Source organism: Miniopterus natalensis, chromosome 2, assembly GCF_054644295.1.
Source record: "Miniopterus natalensis isolate mMinNat1 chromosome 2, mMinNat1.hap1, whole genome shotgun sequence".
Taxonomy (NCBI): domain Eukaryota; kingdom Metazoa; phylum Chordata; class Mammalia; order Chiroptera; family Miniopteridae; genus Miniopterus; species Miniopterus natalensis.
In genome coordinates this window covers 172,245,254-172,264,009 of record NC_142082.1, presented here as the reverse complement: position 1 = coordinate 172,264,009, position 18,756 = coordinate 172,245,254, and the positions used below count along the sequence as shown (strand labels likewise).

The window sequence follows — 18,756 nt, the reverse complement described above, 5'->3', positions numbered from 1 at the left end:
CAAAGACATAGCATTCTGATAGGGGACACTATAGACAGACCCTGACAGCAAACACTCCAAGGAGGCAGCACAAGCAAACAGAGTCAGGTAAGCACAGGACAAGTGTGGCAAACAAACCTTAGCGCACTTTGGGATAGTAGGATCACAGTAGTGAGTGCTACATAAGAGACAACTATAGTCTTCTGGGTTCATTCATAAAAAGAAGGGCAATAAAAATACCACTGTAAGAGACACATGAGCATACTTCTGAGTAGGCACAGCAGGGTACAGTGGAGGAAAAACCACGGGTTCAGAATCAGGTGTCATAACTATGTGGCTTAAGTAATGCCTCTGTTCCTCAGTTCTACATAATTGTGAGCATAAACAAGTGTTAAGCACTCAATACACTTTTTCACAGGATAAATATTCAGTTTGTTTTTCTTTTAGATAGAAAGAAAGGATCTTGTGCCTTGGGTGGGGGAGTGACAGTGGGTCAGTGAATTATGCAGAAATCCCATATATAAAATAAATACAAGCAACAATGCCTGTTTGAAGAGAGATGGGAGGGCTGGAACCTGCCAGCTCTGTTTCCCCACCTGCCTGTTCCACTCCATCCTTAAAGTCCTAGGGTCCACAAACACATTGGGCAAACCATTTAGTTAAGACCTTCTGAATTAAGAGAGGGAATACAGTCTGCTAAGTAGGAAGGAAAAAGGAATATATTAGGGGTTATGAGTTTATACAGCTAGGGTATCAATGGAATATTAAAAGCACTAAAGGCTTGAGAATCCAATTAAGGTGACACAACATAAATTTCATTTCCTTGTCATTTCCTTGTCATTCTCAGCAACAGTTCCCAAGCTCATCCTTGAGAAAAATAGATGGCAGAGTAACTGAGGGCTATGGACTAACACACTAGGCATAGTAGAAGGTTAAATGTCTATAACAGTACCTGGAACACACATAAAAATAGCCCCAAATGGTGAATCAATGGAGAGAGGACAAGAAATTCCAGCAAATGAACAAGGACCTCTACTTTCAGATGGGGACTGTATTTATTCTACGCTCCTCTTGCATCTTCCACTTTGACTACTGGAGTGCCGAGCGTAGAATAAGAACAGACTCACGGCAAATGTGCAGAAAGCTTCCATTAATATTTCAAAAATAGACACATACATAGAATATGCAAATAAATTTTAGGAAAATAATTAATCCTTAAGAACTCAACACTCAGTTTATAAAAATTTTTTCACTGACAGTATACCGTATAGGCAGATTTCATATATAAAGTTATTTTGAACTATTTGCTCGGGAAGTCTCTGACACACGTTTTTATGAGAATTTACCTGGATTCCTCTAACGGATGCTGGACAGTAAGGAGCCGAGGGTGCCGTAAGCGCGTTAGCTGCTGGACTCCTCGTTTTAGAGAATCGATGATTTGATCCTTCTCGAATTTTTGATATTTGTCCATCAGCTTTTTATCAAAGACAAAAACAGCCACTTCCTAATAAAAGAATTATGTAACTAATTTTAATCAAGAATATATAAAAGTAGTAAAATTTTATTTAAGTGTCACAACAGTCTACAAATAACTAAATACTATTTCCAAAATACTAGTATCATGGCAATTTTAGCACCATTGTAATACTTCTCTGATATCAAAAAGTTGGTTTCTTTATGATTAGTAAATCTGAATATTTTTAAAGGTATGAGACCCAGAGCATCTAAGAAGAACATAGGAAAATCTCCACGTATGAATCTGGTATCAGAGGTATATATAAACTGTGTAATGTGTCGTCCCCTGTTTAGTAGTCTCTTATATAACCAGAATTCAAATAAAAGTTAAAATGTTTAAAAATTCAAAATGCTATTCAAAATGCTATTCAAATCCTGGAATATACTACAAAATTTTGAAATGCTTTTTGAAAGAAAGACTGTACATGTCTGGGAGTAACTGTTTATACAAAACAATTTCCAAGCACCTTTTACATATGAATAACCTATAATTTCTCTCTCTCCTTCCTCCCATCCCCATCTTGTTATGGGTAGAAATGGGAATGGTTACCAGTACAGGACGATGCTCTCTTACCACCTCTCTTTGAGATCATTCACAGCTTATTTTATACAACTAAAATCACACCTCTTCCTTAACTGTCGTCTTGCCTTCATTCTCTCCACTACCCAAGGAAAACTAGTTATCATCCAGTTGCCCAATCTTAACAAATCAGTCAAAAAATAGCCATATTGATAGCTGATATATTACCACTGCTAGATCTCCATCATAAAACCAATAGAGCTGGAAGCAAAAATGAGCAAGAATCAATACTAGCCTTTCAAAATTCTTTGAAAGATTTTTGTCCATTTTTATAGAATTTACTAGGGTTGACACTAGTTAACAAAGTTATACAGGTTTCAGGTGCGCAACGCTACAACACATCATCTGTATACTGTACTGTGTGTTCACCACCCCAAATCAAGTCTCTGTCTATCACCATTTATCTCCCTACACCCTTCTCCACCTTCCCCCAGAATGGCCCTTCCAGAATTTCTATAAAAGTCTCTTTCAAAAACTTCTAATTAAATCTACTACTACTAAACTTCAATATGCAAGACAGTATATTTCCACTTTATTGTTATTCTCTTCTGATTATTTTTGCCACATTATCATTATTGCTTTCACAAGTTAACTTAGCAACCTAATCACATAACAGAGATTCACTGCAGAATTCCAAACCAGTAAATTTCTCAAATACAACTTGTTTTAAGTTGGAGACTCCTTACATATGTACAAATGAGTTATGGATATTAGAGAACTGAGTCTCTGAAAGTGGTAATATAAAGGGACTATTTATATTTAGTTACTGAATTTTAACATCCCATTCCAAGCATCTGTGTACTTTTTAGGAATTACTACATTCCTCCTAGCAACCCTATGAGACACGTTATTATCCTCAAGTCACAGATGAGGGCACTGTGAAGAAGATGAATGCATTATTGAAGACTTCGAAGCTGGTAACATGAAGAATGAAGATTCACACGTAGTCAGTCTAACCCTAGGGTCCACGTTCCCATCCAATACACCACTCTGTCACCCCAGAAACAACACATGGCCAATATACATAGAGCACCCCAGTAAAACATGACACATGCCTTCAGGACAACAATCATTTGAGTGAGAGCTTTAAATAACACTCATATATAAATACATAATCTTATTTCTTTTGATCATTATGAGACACAGGACATTCAGGAGCTAAGAGCATTATGTACTATTAATTTGAACTAGAAACAAATGACCTAGAAGTTCATGTTTCTATCTCACTATTCATGTGCACAATCTTATTTTAGTAAGTGTTCTGCTACAACACATTTTATAAATGCATCTAATTTAAATGTGTGTTTTTTCAAAATGTGTTAAGTCCTTAAAAAAAGATCATATGAAATGGCTCATAAGTTTCACAGTTTCACAAATCTTAAGGAGGAACACTACAGTTCACAAAGATGAAGAAACAACACAAAATTCTCTCTCAGACATTTGTTTTAGGTCAAAGATGAAAGATGCCTACATAGGTCAGAACAGGTTATCAACTACCTTAAAAATATTTTCTTTGTTCCAATCAGTTCATTAAAATAAACCAATTTCAACAAAGCTGTTACTAATTAACTAACTCTTTGGGCCTCATACCTACATCCTAAGAGAAAACTCTTAGCCTGCACCTCAAAACCTTTCATCAGAATAGACTATCATCTAATTTCTAATTTTTGTTTGCCTTCTAGTACTTCACTATACTAACCACTCTGCTAACACATATCACATCACTTATGTAAAACTCCTGCCACCTTATATGTATGACAAGTTTCTTGGAGAAAGAAACCATGCCTTAAGTGTCTCTGTATCCACCACAGGATCTATACCTAGAAGACACTCTGATGTTTATTGCCTACAGGTAGTCAGTAAAGATAGGCAATTACTAGAAGCTTTTAATTATCATCTTGAATTAAAAGCCTTTTCAACTTTTCATTATGAAAATTTTCAAACATACCAAAAAGATAATGTAGTGCAATCATCCAATACATCTTCCACTTAAGATTCAACAACTGTTAATTCTAAATAAAAACTGAGATTCTTTTTTACACAAAAATTACTAAAACAAAATGTAAGCCATATTTGGCACTCTACTCTCCATTTATTCACTTCATAGTCTTTAAAATACATTATTAATAAATGTTACCCACTAAAGAGTATTTTTTCTCAATACCCTATTTTTAAACAACAAAGGCTATGAAATAAATGATTTATTCTAAAAACTAATATTTCCCAAAATGGAGACTGGATATATATTTTGATATAGGCCTAATTTATAATTTTTAAAAGCTACTTTGCTTACTGCAAAGTTGAACACTTGCTGAAAACAAGACAGTTTAAGCAATAAACTCTAAGTTAACATATACCAATATGCCTAGGATTCCCTAACAACAATCATGACCTCCACTAACCTATGAGATGGTTTTTGAAACACAGTCGTTCCCTGAGATCTCTATTTTATGGGCCTTTCATGACTGACCAGGGGTGACTGCCAAGTATCATGCTCTTTGTTTTCCATGTGATTTGAGGCCAATGTTCCTTTCTCAAAAGGAGAAAATAAAATCTACATTTTTATTTAGATTAAGTTAACAATAAGGTGGTTTTGAGAAGACTTAAGAGATAACAAGATATACCCTTATTTATTTTTAACTATTAATACTAGGTATGAAATCTGATGGTAAAAACGGTCAGGTTAAACACTAAAAAATATTACAGGAATCTATTTCCTAGAAGGCTATAGAATTAAAGAGGGAAAAACAATGCACTAAATATGAATGCATTTAATGGTGGAAAATTTTAACTGGGTATTTTACCATTACCTTGACGACAAATATGAAAAGGAACACGACAATTTTTATTCTAAAACATACACTTTGCTAAATATTAAAATCTAATACTACACACTCATTTGCTCAGCTGATATGTTTATTACGTAGGCAAAATTAAATTATAAAATATGATGATATATCAAAAAATATATTTATAACCAGGAGATTCAGAGCATGTTTAAAAGCATTTGGTTTTGTATGACTTCATTACACAAAATGAGAAAGAACCCATCATTTTTGGCATTTCTTATCATAAAAATGCATAAATGCACATTATGATACTTAGTAGCATGTGTGTTTTTTCCAACTGGACTCAATTAAAACTTACCTGTTTTGTTGACTTTTTTGTGCCATTAAATATCTTCCAAGCTAGCCCATTGCCACCACTGGCAATGTGTCGACCAACATCGAATTCTCTAGTGACAGGATTTCCCATTACAGCACTAGTGACATCAGCTGTTACTTTTGTAACAGTACTCTTCAACTTATTAAGCATGGACTCCATGGCTGCAAAACTGGGTACTTAGAGTTACCTAGAAACACAGGGGGATAGGGGAGCTCTGATCATTTGTTTTTACTTATTTAAACACTTAACATTCCTTATTTAGTCCGAAAAGCCTAACATACTCAAACAACGAGCAAAACAATCCTACAGAAATAAAAGCTACATGTTGGTTTGGTCTTCTGAGAATCCAACATAATTTGTGTGCAAAGCTAAGTCTACAAACCAAAATATTCTCTTAAAACTCAACTGTCACAGACCAGGAAGAAAAAGACTTATTTATAGTTGACACTGATATGAATGCTGCTCAACTATATAACTTGGACCCTTTAAGCCATACAGTGGTGTAGAGGGTCTGAATCTTACTTTATGCTAAAAACAGCCATATAAAACTTGAAAGGAACCAATGGTATACTAAGCAATAAATTTGTATTTTATAAAAGTTTTGCTCATTAAAATAATTGCTGTTGAACTGTGAAGTCATTTGAGAATATATTCTAAAAGAAAAAGTATTGATGGCAAAAGGATAATAAAACATGCACAAACAATAGGTCATAAAAATATATTTAAAATTTTACACACTTCTGGCCATGACAGAGAAACAAACACTGAACTTACTCTCTTAAACAACCAAAAACTGGACAAAATATATTAAATAAACATTTTCAAACACTGAACAGCCAGGCAGCACAGGTATATGATCCCAGTGAGAAAGCTAACTAACCAGGTGAACCCTAGGACTACCCCAGCTTTCTGCCTAGAGACAATGCAAACCGAAGAGCAGAGAGCAGATTCCAAGAGGCAGTCTAGCTGAGTTAAAAAGTTGAGGAGGCAAACTGAAATTTAAGGATGCTGAGGTAGATGGGAGTTCTGGGATAGAATTGCAAAGAGTAAGGGGGAAATATTTTTCAAATGAGTGAGAGACACAGAGAGAAAACTACCATGCAGAAAAAGAGCTCTAGAAATGTGCGCAGGGGTCCCCTTGATGCTTTGTTAAATACTAAGATGCACATGCATAGTGTGAAATCCCACAGAGTTAGACAAGGACCAACTAGGGAGCCATGAGCTGAATAGTTCCAGAGTTCACACAAGGCTGCAAATCATTTAATTTCTCACTAGCTGGAGTGAAGAGTCCTTGTTGATCATTAAAGGCATTCAGTAGAAATCCCAGAAGGACCATGCCTTACTAGTACGACAGACTATTCTTAGAGTAAAAGCTACTCTAAACCTGCCCTAACAAACTAAAAGCAATCCTCAAATGATCAAACTAATCACAAGTTACTTAACTGCCTACCAGAACAAAACCTTATACTCATTAAAGGAAAACAAAAAACATTTTTAGATAATAAACAATATAACATTCACAATGTTCAGCATGCACTCGATAATTATCAGACAGGCCAAGAAGGTAGAAAATATGATCATAATCAAGACCAAATCAGTCAATAAAAACAAGCTCCAAAATGATAGCTTACAGAATTAACAAAGACATTAAAAAGCTATTATATGTCCAAATATTTAAACGAAAGCATGAACATAATGAAAGAAAATGGAATATATTTTTTAAACCCAAATGAAAATTCTAGAGATGAAAAAAACAAGGCTCAAAAAATTCAGAGGCTGTAATTAACACATTAGATAGTGTAGGGGGAAAAAAGATTAGTGAAACCTGAAGATATATAGTAAAAGGCTGAGGGGAAAAATAAATGAAGTCTCAGTGACAATATCATGGTCTAACATATATAACTGAATCCCAAAATTGAGGAGGAGAGAGGAGAAATAATATTTGAAAAAATAACGGGCAAAACTTTTTCCAAATTCAATGAAAACACCAAGAAATTCAATGACTCATAAGCAGGATAAACATAAAGAACACTATGCCTAGACATGTCATATAAATAGCTGAAAATCAGTGGTTAAGAGAAAAATTTTAAAAGCAGCCAGAGAAAACAGGCAAATTATGAAGAACAAAGATACAAATTTCCCAATACTTATCAGAAGCTACGCAAGCCAGAAAACAACCGAATGAGTACTAAAAAAAACTGTTGACCTAGAATTCTATAAGTCACGGGAAACATACTTTCAAAAATAACTATGAAATAAACACTTTTCCGGGAAAACAAAATTTGAGGGAATCTGTTGCCAAGAGATATTCACTATAAGCTATATTAAAGGAAGTTCTTTAAACAGAAGGAAAAAGATAAGCAGATGGAAATCTGGATCTACCACATAAATGAAGGTCACTGGAAATATTATATGGCTATATATAAAAAAAAAACTTCTCATGTTATCTTTAAAAAACAGCAAATCACTGAAAGCAAAACAACAAAAGTGTATTGTACTTAAGTAAAAAATAAGACAAAATAGCCCGGCCAGGCGTGGCTCAGGGGTTGAGCGTCGACCTAGGATCCAGATCCAGGCGATTGAGGTTCGGTTCCCGGGTTGAGGCACATGCCCAGGTGGTGGGCTAGGCAGCGATCAATGACTCTCTCATCATTGATGTTTCTCTCTCTCTCTCCCTCTCCTTTCCTCTCTCTGAAACCAATAAAGAGATATTTAAAATAAATTTAAAAATAATAAGACAAAATAAACGAAGGACACAAGAGAGGACATGGAAGTATAGTTTTGAAAGATTCTTACATTATATGTGAGGTAGGTACAATGTCATTTGAAGGTAGGTTGTAGCAAGTTAAAGACATATTATAAACCCTAGAGTAATAACTAAAATAATACAGATATAGCTAAAAAGCCAATAGTGGAAATAAAATGGAATCCTAAAGTAAACTGAGCTAATATAAAAGGAAGTAGGAAGAGAGAAAGGGAACAAAAGACAAATGAGACAAATAGAAAACAAGTATCAAAACAGTAGATTTAAATTCAACCATATGTTTACATATATGACATGTAAATCATTTTAAATTCCAATGAAAAGGAACAGACTGTCAAACTAGATTTTTAAAAAAGCAAGACCCAACTATATGCTGCTTACAAGAAACCCACTTTAAAACCACTTTACAAGATGGTTTAGAAGTAAAAGAAAGTGAAAATATACCAAGCTGGAGTGGCTACATTAGTAACAGGCAGAATAGGCTTCAACACAAAGAGGGGCATTTATTTCATAATAAAAAGTTCCTAATTCTTCAAAAGGACATAACAAATCTGTGTACACACTCAGTAAGAGAGCTTTGAAATAAATGCAGCGAAATGTGATAGAACTAAAAAGACAAATCCACAATTATAGTTGGACTTCAAGGGTCGTCTCTCAGTAACTGACAGAGACCAAGTAGAAAGAAATCAACAAGGGTACAGAAGACCTGAACAACACTATCAAACAATCTGACCTAAAACAATCTACAATAGCACACTTTTTTTTTTTATGTATACATGGAACATTCACTAAGACAGACTATATGCTGGGCATAAAACACATCTCAACATTTAAAACTACTGAAATAATACATATCCTTTGACCACAATGAACTTAAACTATAAATCAAGAACAGATAATTATCTAGAAAAAATGTAAATACTTCAAAATTTAACAACACTTCTAAATAACCCAAGGGCTAAAACAGAAATCAGAGAAAAATTTTCAATATTTTTAAGTAAATGAAAATGAAAAATCTGCGGGAAATCTGTAGGCAAAGCAGTGCTTAGTGGGAAATTTATAGCTAATTTAAGTGTTTACATTAGGAGAAAAAATCCAAAATCAGTGGTCTAAACTTCCACCTTAGGATGACAGGGGGAAAAAGAGAGAAAATTAAGCTCAAAAATGTGTAGAAAAGCCCTACAGGCACGGCTCAGCAGTTGAGTACCAACCTATGGTCCAGGAGATCAGGGTTTGATTCCTGATCAGGGCACATGCCCAGGTTGCTGCCTCGATCCCTAGTTGGCAGAGTGCAGGAGGCAGCTGATCAATGACTCTCTCATCATTGATGTTTCTCTCTCTCTCTCCCTTCCTCACTCTATCAATAAAGACATATTTAAAAAAAAAAAAGTTTCAGAAAAGCCCTAGCTAGTTTTGCTCAGTGGTGAGAGCGTTGGCCCACGGACAAAAGGGTCCCGGGTTCGATTCCAGCCAAGGGCTCCATCCTCGGCCCCTGTGGGAGGCAACCAATCCCTGTCTCTCTCACGTCAATCAATCTCTCTCTCTCTCTCTCTTCCCCTCTCTGTGAAAAAGCAATGGAAAAATATCCTCGGGTGAGGATTAAAAAACAAAAATGTGGAAAAAAGTATAAACAAATGAAACACATTAAATTTAATGTAATTTTATACTCTATTTAAATAATAGAGATGTGGAAAAAAAATGATGAAGCACAAATCTGTTGTTTTGTTTGTCCGTTTGAACCATGTTTTTAATCCTCACCAAGGACATGCTTATTGATTTCAGGAGGGGGGAGGGGAGAGAGACGCCAACTCGAGAGAGAACAGGGACTGGTTGCCTTCCAAAGGTGCTCCCCCGAGGGATCCACCCGCAGCCCAGGTGTGCGCCCTGACCAGGCACAGAACCTGACACCCTCTGGCATTCAGATGATGCTCCAACAGAGCCACACCGGCCAAAGCCCAAATCCGTGTTTTTGAACAGGTAAACCTGTAGCTACATTAAGAAAAAAATGACCAATATCAGAAATAGAGGAAATCCTACAGATTCTAACTCTCTATGCCTTACAGATTCAAAATGAATCACGTATTATTTAATGAAAGACCTTATGCTGGTTAATTCAACAACTTGGACAAAATGGAAAATTCCTTGAAAGCCACAACTACCAAAATTGACTCAAGGAAGAACAGAAAGTCAGAATAATCCCATATAAAAGAAATTTAACTCATACCTATAACCCTCACCACAAAGAAAATTCCAGGCTCAGAAGCCTTCATTGTTGAATTCTATCAAACACTTATGGAAAAAATAATACCAAGTCCATACACAAGCTCTTCCAGAAAGTTTCATGTTATATAGGCTGTGCTGCCGTGATACCACCACTAAATAATGACATAATAAGTTAACTGAACATGAATATCCCTCATCAACATGTAAAAATCCTTAGCAAAATATTAACACATCAAATCCAACAAATCCAAACCCCCACAACCAAGTGGGATTTATCTCAGGAACGCAAGGTTGATGCAACACTCAAAAACAAATCTATGTAATTCATTGTATTAACTGAATAATGGAGAAAAGAAAACATATCATCTCAGTAAAGGCAATAAAATTTTTGACAGAATTCAATACCCATTCACGATAAAAATTCTCAGCAAACTAAGAACAAAAACTTCCTCAACCTGATAAATGGTATCTTTGAGTATCTAAAGCTAATATTATATTTCAAGATGAAAGATTGATGGCTTTCTCCCTAAGTTTGGGAACAAAGTAAGGATATCTGCTTTTATCACTTCTATGCAATACCCTAACGGAGGTCCTAGCCAAAGCAGTAAAGAACAAAATAAAAGGCATTCAGACTGGGAAGGAAGAAGTAAAACTCTGTATTCCTAAGTAACATGATCAAGGACCACAGAAGGTCAGAAGAAATATATAAAAAAGCTACTAGAACTTATATGTGAGTTTACCATGGTAACAGAATACAAGAATAATACATTTAAAAAGACTATTTTCTAGAAAGACAACTGAACATGAAATTTCAAATATACCATTTCAAGGACATGAAATATCTATAGACAAATTTAATGAGAGAGACAAGATTTGTATAATAAAAACCAAAAAAAATTGCTGAGAAAAATTGAAGACTAATATATGAAAAGATTGTGTTCATGAACTGGGAGCCTCAATATTGTTAAGATGTCAATTTTCACCATGAATCTGCAGGTTCAATGTAATCAAATCAAATCCCAGAAGCTTTTGTAGAAATTAAAAAGCTGATACTAAAATATTACGCTGAGAAGGGGTCCATAGGCTTCACTAGATTCTCAAGAGTCCATGGTATAAAAAAAAGTTTAAAACCCTATCACTCTTCCAATCTTCCACGTCTGCTCTTTTCTAAAATTGATTCCCCTGAGGACAAGCCTCTGTCTTGCAAATTTTCCTTAACCAAGTCTTTCTTTCTTTACAATTTTCTCTCACTTTACCCAATAAAAGTATTTTTCTCAGCCATACCAGTCTTATTATACAGCATTTACTTGGGTATAAAAAACTTTGGGGGGTAGGACAAAGGCAATTTGAGAATGCATTAATCCTGAGAAAAAGTTCCTCATGAGCGAAGCAAAAAGAAGTCTGTAAGAAATACTGAAGACATGGTGAAGGCCTTGGGGAAGGGGGGGCAGAAGTGAGGTAAAGGGGGTCACAGGGAAAAAAGGGGGACTTTCAACAATAAAGATAAAAAGAAATACTGAAGACAGAAAGACCCCATGTCTTATCTATCACAAAATTATAACTAAGAAGCAAGATGGAAATCACAGGAATGCGTAGGAACAAATTTATTTCAACTAATAAGCAAAACTTCAAGGTTTTCATGAAAGTAAAATAGACAATACAGAAGTTAGATCCTTTGTAACTACCTTAACGCTTGACAAAAATTTCAGATGCCATCAACTTAAAACACACACAAAGAAGTACATTGTTATTAAAAATTAGAGAATACCAAGTAAAAATATTTACTGGACTAAAAACAAGTAAACTATTTACAAGCAAAAAAAAGGCCACTGGACTAAAGAAACACTATTTCATACCCTATTTTCTGTTAATTAAATTATATTGCAAATATAACTTACCTTCTTCTATTAAAGATTTGAACTGTCTGTAAATAGAAACAGATTCACTTTCCCTTTTTAGCTTAATGCTGTGTTTCTGTAAGCAGTTAGAAAATGTTGCTGTTGACATTATGAAACATTTATTGCTACGCCAAATTGTTCTCTATGAACATTTGCTGCTGATTTTGATGGGAAGGTGAAAGGACACAAAAATCCTACTTAAAACCTACATATGCATTTCTCTAACTCCGCCTGAGTAGTTACATATTACACGTCATGCATTTGTTGGACAGTGGGAACACAGATGTAAGTGGAACCACATCTGCTTTTTAGGAACTCAGTCCAATAGCAGACTCAGACCTCCAATGATTTACAGCAATTCGCTAGTGGTATAAATGTACCACATTATGGGAACACAAAAATGGGCTTAAAAATGAAGTGTTTTTCAGGTAAAAAAAAAAATGGAAGGAGCATTCTAGAAAGGATGTGCCAAGACATGAAGGGGAGGAAGCCTCCAATGTGATCTGAAACCTACAAATAGTTTAGTATGAAAACAAAGAATATTTTCAGAGTTTATATTCAAATTTGAGATGCCTATCCATTGTCTAAACAGTGCCAACACTACTATACGCAAGGTAGGAATAGGCATGGAAATTCATCTAGTGAATTATTTAACACTTACTGAATACTCACTATGTACCTGATACCACATAAGAAACTGGGAAGAAAGGAAAAATAAGTCATGAAAGATCTTACCATTAAAGGGGCAAGAGACAGAGAAGTAAGCCAACCATAGCATTAGTCTACAGTGATAAAATGCTAAAAATATAACACATAGTGTTATAGGAGCAAAAAGAAGAGGAACAGATGGAAGAAAATTTCCCCAAAACAGTAGTACTAGAGATGTCTTTAAAGGTGAGTAGGAGTCGACTAGATAGTGAATGGCAGGAGCACTGGAGTAATAACAAAGCAGTTCAGATAAAAGCTGGAGTATAAGAAGGAAGTAGAGAAAGGAGACAGAAAAGCCAGATCACCAAGGGAATAAGGTAGTAAGAAATCAAGCTATAATAAGCTACGGAAGGATTTCAGGCATGAGGTAAGATGACCAATTCATTAAGCAGAATGAATGATATACTAGGGGTGAAAGTAGGGAATGGGCAAGACTCAAGAGAACATCAATGTGTAGGTTGGGGGGGGGGGGGATCGAGCACACACTGCTATACAAAGCAAGAAAACAAAGGAAAAGACAGAAATAGAGATGAAGATAGGAAAGAGATGGTGAGTGGAGGGGGTGTTTCAAAGGTGCTAGTTAAATGGATGTTTAGTTTATAATCACATATTAAATTTCATTGTGCACTTTTATATATTATATATCAAAATTTTAAAAGAGAGGGTGCTGAATTAAGGAAGTAGCAGTAAGGAAAGGGAAGAAAGGGAAAACTAAGAAACGAGTATGAGTTAGAACTAAGAGAACTTACTGATCAATTAGACAAAGGGAAGGGACGACATTAGGAATCCCAATTGGGTCTCTAATTTCAGAGTCCAGGTAGAGAGTGAAACTACCTAGCAAGGCAGGACTTAAAGGAGACAATTGTTTCTCTTATGGGGGAAGAACTCAGCTTTGGACATGCTGAATGTGAGTTGCCTTAATAACTTTCATATGGAGATACATCTAGCAGGTTTTTAGATATGCAGTACAAAACTTAGAAAAAACTTCTTGATTGAAGATCAAAATTCGGGCACCATGAGCAGTACAGTGGTTAATACTGTGGGCTTGAAAACAGTGACCCAAGGAGAATCATGAAAGCAACAGAGGCCAAGGACAGGCTAACTGAATGAGCTTATAAAACAAGATTTTGAATTATTAGCAATAGCCTTTGGACATATAAGAAATCTAGACTCCAAGTATCTTTTCTTAAACTAAATGATAGCTTTTCAAATTTTCACTTGATTAATGAATAAAGAAATAAGCATATTTTTTCCAAAGACAAAGTTATAAAAGACAGAAATGTTTATTCATATAAGCCATTTCCCCTTGTACACCACAAGAATTCACTTGAAATTCAACTATCTTCCCCTCCTAAATCTCAGCCAAAATAAGATTTGAGACTTCAGTATGATCCCAAGATTATACCTTTCTACCATCTGGCTCAGCCATCACTTGGCTTTAAGTAGAACCAGTAGGTGATTCTGTTGTATTACAAGATTTTACATGCACCTGGCAGAAAGTGGGTTGAGTATTACAGCACCTGATGGCAGGTAGTTGAAAGGAAATGGCAATTCTTTTAGTTCTGTCTACTCATAAACTCTAGATATAGCAAGAATATAGTAGCTAAAATTATATTTATGCTAAAAATATGTCCTGAATTTTCAAGTAACACAAGTGCAAAGAGTCCCTTAATTCGCCAAGAAGAAAATACTGTAAAGTAGAATTAGCTTGCATTTTTATTGGAAATATTGTAATGCAAATAAAAAGGTTACTGTAATTACATCTAATAATGAAATTATGTTTAGTAACTGTTAGTCTCATGGCACATAGCTGAGACTAGACTTTAAACAAGCACTAAATATTACACATTGACTACAAAGAACAATAACATAAATGAATAAAAATGAACTCAAAATAGTTTTATTCCTTAAGGAGGCACCAGGGTCTGAGGTTTCTTTCTATGTAAATGTCTGAAAATAAAAGAATACCACTTCACCCTAGCCAATGTGTCTCAGTTGGTTGGAGAGCTGTCCTGTATACCAAAAGGTGGTGGTTCGTTTCCCGGTCAGGGTACATACCCAGATTGTGGGTTTGATCCCTGTTCAGGAGGGCACATGTGCAAGGCAAGCTACTGATGTTTCTCTCTCACATTGATGTCTCTCTCTCTCCCCTTCCTCCCTCCCTTCCTTCCTCTCTAAAAATCAATAAATAAAATTAAAAATAAAAGAATACCACTTCTATATTCATTTTAATAGTTAAGCATTTATAAAATGAAATTTTGTAATTTGAAACAAGAATTACATGACTATGACATAAATACCTTTGGTAAAATGCTTCATAAAATTTGGGGGAATTTTTGTACCTATACTTCTATATGCAGTGCTTATCTGTTTATACCTAAAGTAAAATGATCCTGAGATACATTCTTGAAATACATGTTTTCTTTTTCCTGTGGGAGCATTCAGAGATTAGTAAAAGTTTCAGAAAGATATAGTTTTTAAAACCTGGTTACTACCATTCTTTGGTCTATACAGAAGTCACACTGAATCTTACTCAGAAAACAATTATACCAGTTGAGTACAATCATTCTCTTTGAAACCACAGAAAGTATTGAATTATTATCAGTTGAGCTAGAACAGATTACTTACAGAAGAAAAACCTGATTTTAAGAAACAAGCATAAATCACTACTGTGAAGTACACATCCATTCAACAAATCATTGGGTACCTAACCTACTAAGTAGAAAGCACTATGCTAGTTAGATACAGTAGAAGAAAGAAGTAAAACATTCAGTTTCCATCACTGCTTACAAACTTAAGATCGTTGTACACTAAAATTTAAAAAGCAACATGAGACTATGAGGAAACATATGCTTAAATATCAAATTAGTAATTTGAACATAAGTAAGATCTGAGGAGAGATTATATCCAACTCTTTTGAAGGCAGTTCCAGCTCATGTAACTGGTGTAGTTTTTACTACAGGAAATCAATCAGATTCTTTAAATTATGGTAATTTAAAAAAAAAGAAATAGAAGCCCTGGGGTGGCAAAGTCTTACTATTCAGCCTCTTGGGCTAGAAAAGGAGGAAAAGAAATAACTGGGTAGGAAATCTAACAAAATGACACATGGGGCTACAGTTCTTCCTTGACTTAAGAACATATAAAATCGAAATACACTGTAGTACAGTGTGTGAAAACTGACACAAAAAATACTGAAGTGTTATCTAAGACAATGGTTTTCAAACTCTAGTGAACATCTAATACCATCTGATGACTGAATACCTTGTTAAACCATATAGATGCTTATGGACTACCTCAAACCACTGGGATCAGAATCTATAAATGTGTGGTGAGGGCATTTGTATTCTGAGCAGCTCCCCCAGGTGATTCTGATGTACAGTGTGAGAGTTAAGTGTTATATGATTAAGTACACAACCTTCAGTGGAAAGAAAACCTGGGTTCAAATGCCAGTTCTAATACTTAATACTCGCACCATGAGCACCAACTAGCCTCCCTAACACTAGTTCTAACCTTTAAAAAGGGGGAAACGCCACCTATTCCTCAAGTGATTTCTATGGGATTAAAGATCAGGAGGCATGTAAGATGTTTAGCACAAGTCCTGGAACATTTAGCAAGCATTCAGTGAATTCATTCATTTCACAAACATTTTTTAAGCACTTCCACAGTACCAGAAGATGAGGAACACCTCATTAAATGATTAAGTATTAATAAATACGGCAACTCTGCACTGCTGTTATGAGAACATACAATTAGAAGAATCTACCCTAATCAGGAAAGTCTCCTGAAGGGAGATGAATGATGAGCAGGCATTAACTGGATGAAAAAGGAAGGAAATGCATTTCCAAGCAGAGGAAGCTGCATAACCAAAAGCCATGTATACCTGAGGCCCAACAGAGTGCCCCGGGGGGGCGGGAAGGAATGCCAGAAAGCACTGTACAGATGAGGCTGGAAAGGCATTTGGGGGACCCCAACAGGCTGTTAAGGACTTTCGTTTCTCTTAAAAACAATGAAAGCCCCTGGAGGAGACATATTGGAAGCAGCATGATTAGATTTGCATTTTTAAAATGTTACTCAGTCTGGTGTGGAAGCCTAGAAGGGGGCACGGTAAATGTAGCTACACCCTAATTAGGAGGCTGGTGATACTTTAGATGAGAGACGATGGTGGCCGGAACCAGATTACTATTGGGGAAGATGAAGACAGACAGATACTCGAGAGGCAAAACCAACAGGACTTACGGAGAGGCTGATGATGAGGCACAAGAGACAGGAAGCCGTCACCCGTCTACTACAGAACAGGGCAGATGATGAAGCTAGTCACTTGAGTGAAATAAAGTAAAAGGGCCTATTTTTCTTGGGTGAATTTCAAACACGTTAGCATGAATAGTTATTCCTAATGACAGGGTTGATTTGTACAGAAATATTCCGTTGTATGGAAGTACAATGTGCCTGCATTTACTTTATTGGTTGTGGATGGTAGAGACAAAGGAAGAGGTTTCTGAGGTTTCTGCATGTGTGTAAAGTGGATCTCAAGAGAACGCAGGTCCTTACCTTTGTTAGGTTCCTTTCTTTCACACAATCCTCCAAAAGCGTCTTTTATGAGTACTGACAAGAACTCTACCTATACTCAGCTGGTAAATCATTTCTGAACTTTTTAAAAATTAATATTTAGACTAAAGAATAAGACAGGAAGCCAAACAAAAGCGCCTGCAAAGTTCAAAAGGTAGCTTCAGGCATCTGACCAGGGCATGACGGGGTTTTACAGTGACAGGCTGTAAAACTAAGTCAATTTTCCAGAATGGAAGGGCATGTGAATCCAATTTGTAAAATAAATCATCATACAGATAATTCCTGAATTCGATACACACAAAAAAACAAAAACAAAAAAAACCCAGCTAGCAACTTACAAAAGAAGTAGCTTGCAATTTACAACCGTAAGAGTCTGGAGGACTCGTGAAGACGGTTGGAGGAGCTGACTTCACAGTACTGCCTCTTAATTCCTAATCATAGGTATGTACTCGGCGGGGTCCCGAGAAGTTTTTGCGGCTTGATCTGTCTAAACCTTTCTCCGCCCTTTCTTCCCCGCTGAGAAACGCACCCGTGCAGAAGCCGCCGACGGGGTTTTCGGCCTCAACAAAACACCTGCCCCACCCACCTCAGGCACAATAACCTCCCGTCCCAGAGCCGCAGCCACCGTCCGAGAGGACGCCGCCGGCGGGCCCCGGGGGAGCCGGGCTCTCAGCGCCGGGCCTCGGGACCCGCGGGACCTGTGTCCCCGCGTCCCAGAGGAGCGTCCCATTTCCCGAAGGGAAACCCAAGCTCGCAGCCGTGGCGGGGGCGCTGTCTGCGCGGGCGGCTCCGGCCCCGGGCTCCCGTCACGTCCAGGCCTCGTCCGGGGGCTCGGGCCTCTCGGATCCGCTCCCGGAGCCCGGGTGGCGCGGGCGCCCACCGCCCCGCCAGCCCGGCCCTCGGCCCGCCAGCCCGTCACCTAGCAACAGCCGCCAGCACCGGGGGTCTCGGGCGGCCTAGCCCCGCGCGGGTCCCTCCCCAGCCCCTCCCTCCTCGCCGGCCCGGAGAGCCCAGGCGGGAGCGCGGCCGGCGACGGCGGCCACTCACCTCGTCCCCTCTCCTCCCGGGAGGGGCGGTGCCGGGGCTCGATTCCCCCGCCCTGGCAAACGCCGCCCGGTGGCTCCCGCTCGGCTTCGGCGTCCGGCGGAAGCGGCCAGCTTACTCCATAGCCTCCGCCGCCCGCGCGGCCCCGCCAGCTGGAGCCGGAGGAGGGAAGGGGGAGGGGAGGGGAGGGACTGGGAAGGAAGAGTGAGGGAGAGGGAAGAAGACCTAAAGACCGGCCGGCGGGGGCATTTACGTCACTTCCGGCTGGTTCGGAAGGGGCGGGGCTAGGCCTGCCTTGGCCCCGCCCCAGAGGA

The 18,756-nt window shown here is 37.5% G+C and overlaps 1 protein-coding gene across 1 annotated transcript in view; it reads right to left on the bottom strand.

The window, feature by feature from the left end:
• The window catches only part of SCYL2 (SCY1 like pseudokinase 2), a 54,292-nt gene extending 35,692 nt beyond the window's left edge, over positions 1-18,600 (bottom strand). Inside the window, exons 1-3 of the mRNA XM_087814854.1 lie at positions 18,446-18,600; positions 5,222-5,426; positions 1,326-1,483 (exon numbers count right to left, since the gene is read on the bottom strand). Of these exons, the coding sequence (XP_087670980.1) occupies positions 1,326-1,483; positions 5,222-5,398 (335 nt within the window). The 5' untranslated portion in view covers positions 5,399-5,426; positions 18,446-18,600. The remainder of the gene's footprint in view (positions 1-1,325; positions 1,484-5,221; positions 5,427-18,445) is intronic.
• Positions 18,601-18,756: the final 156 nt, after the last annotated feature.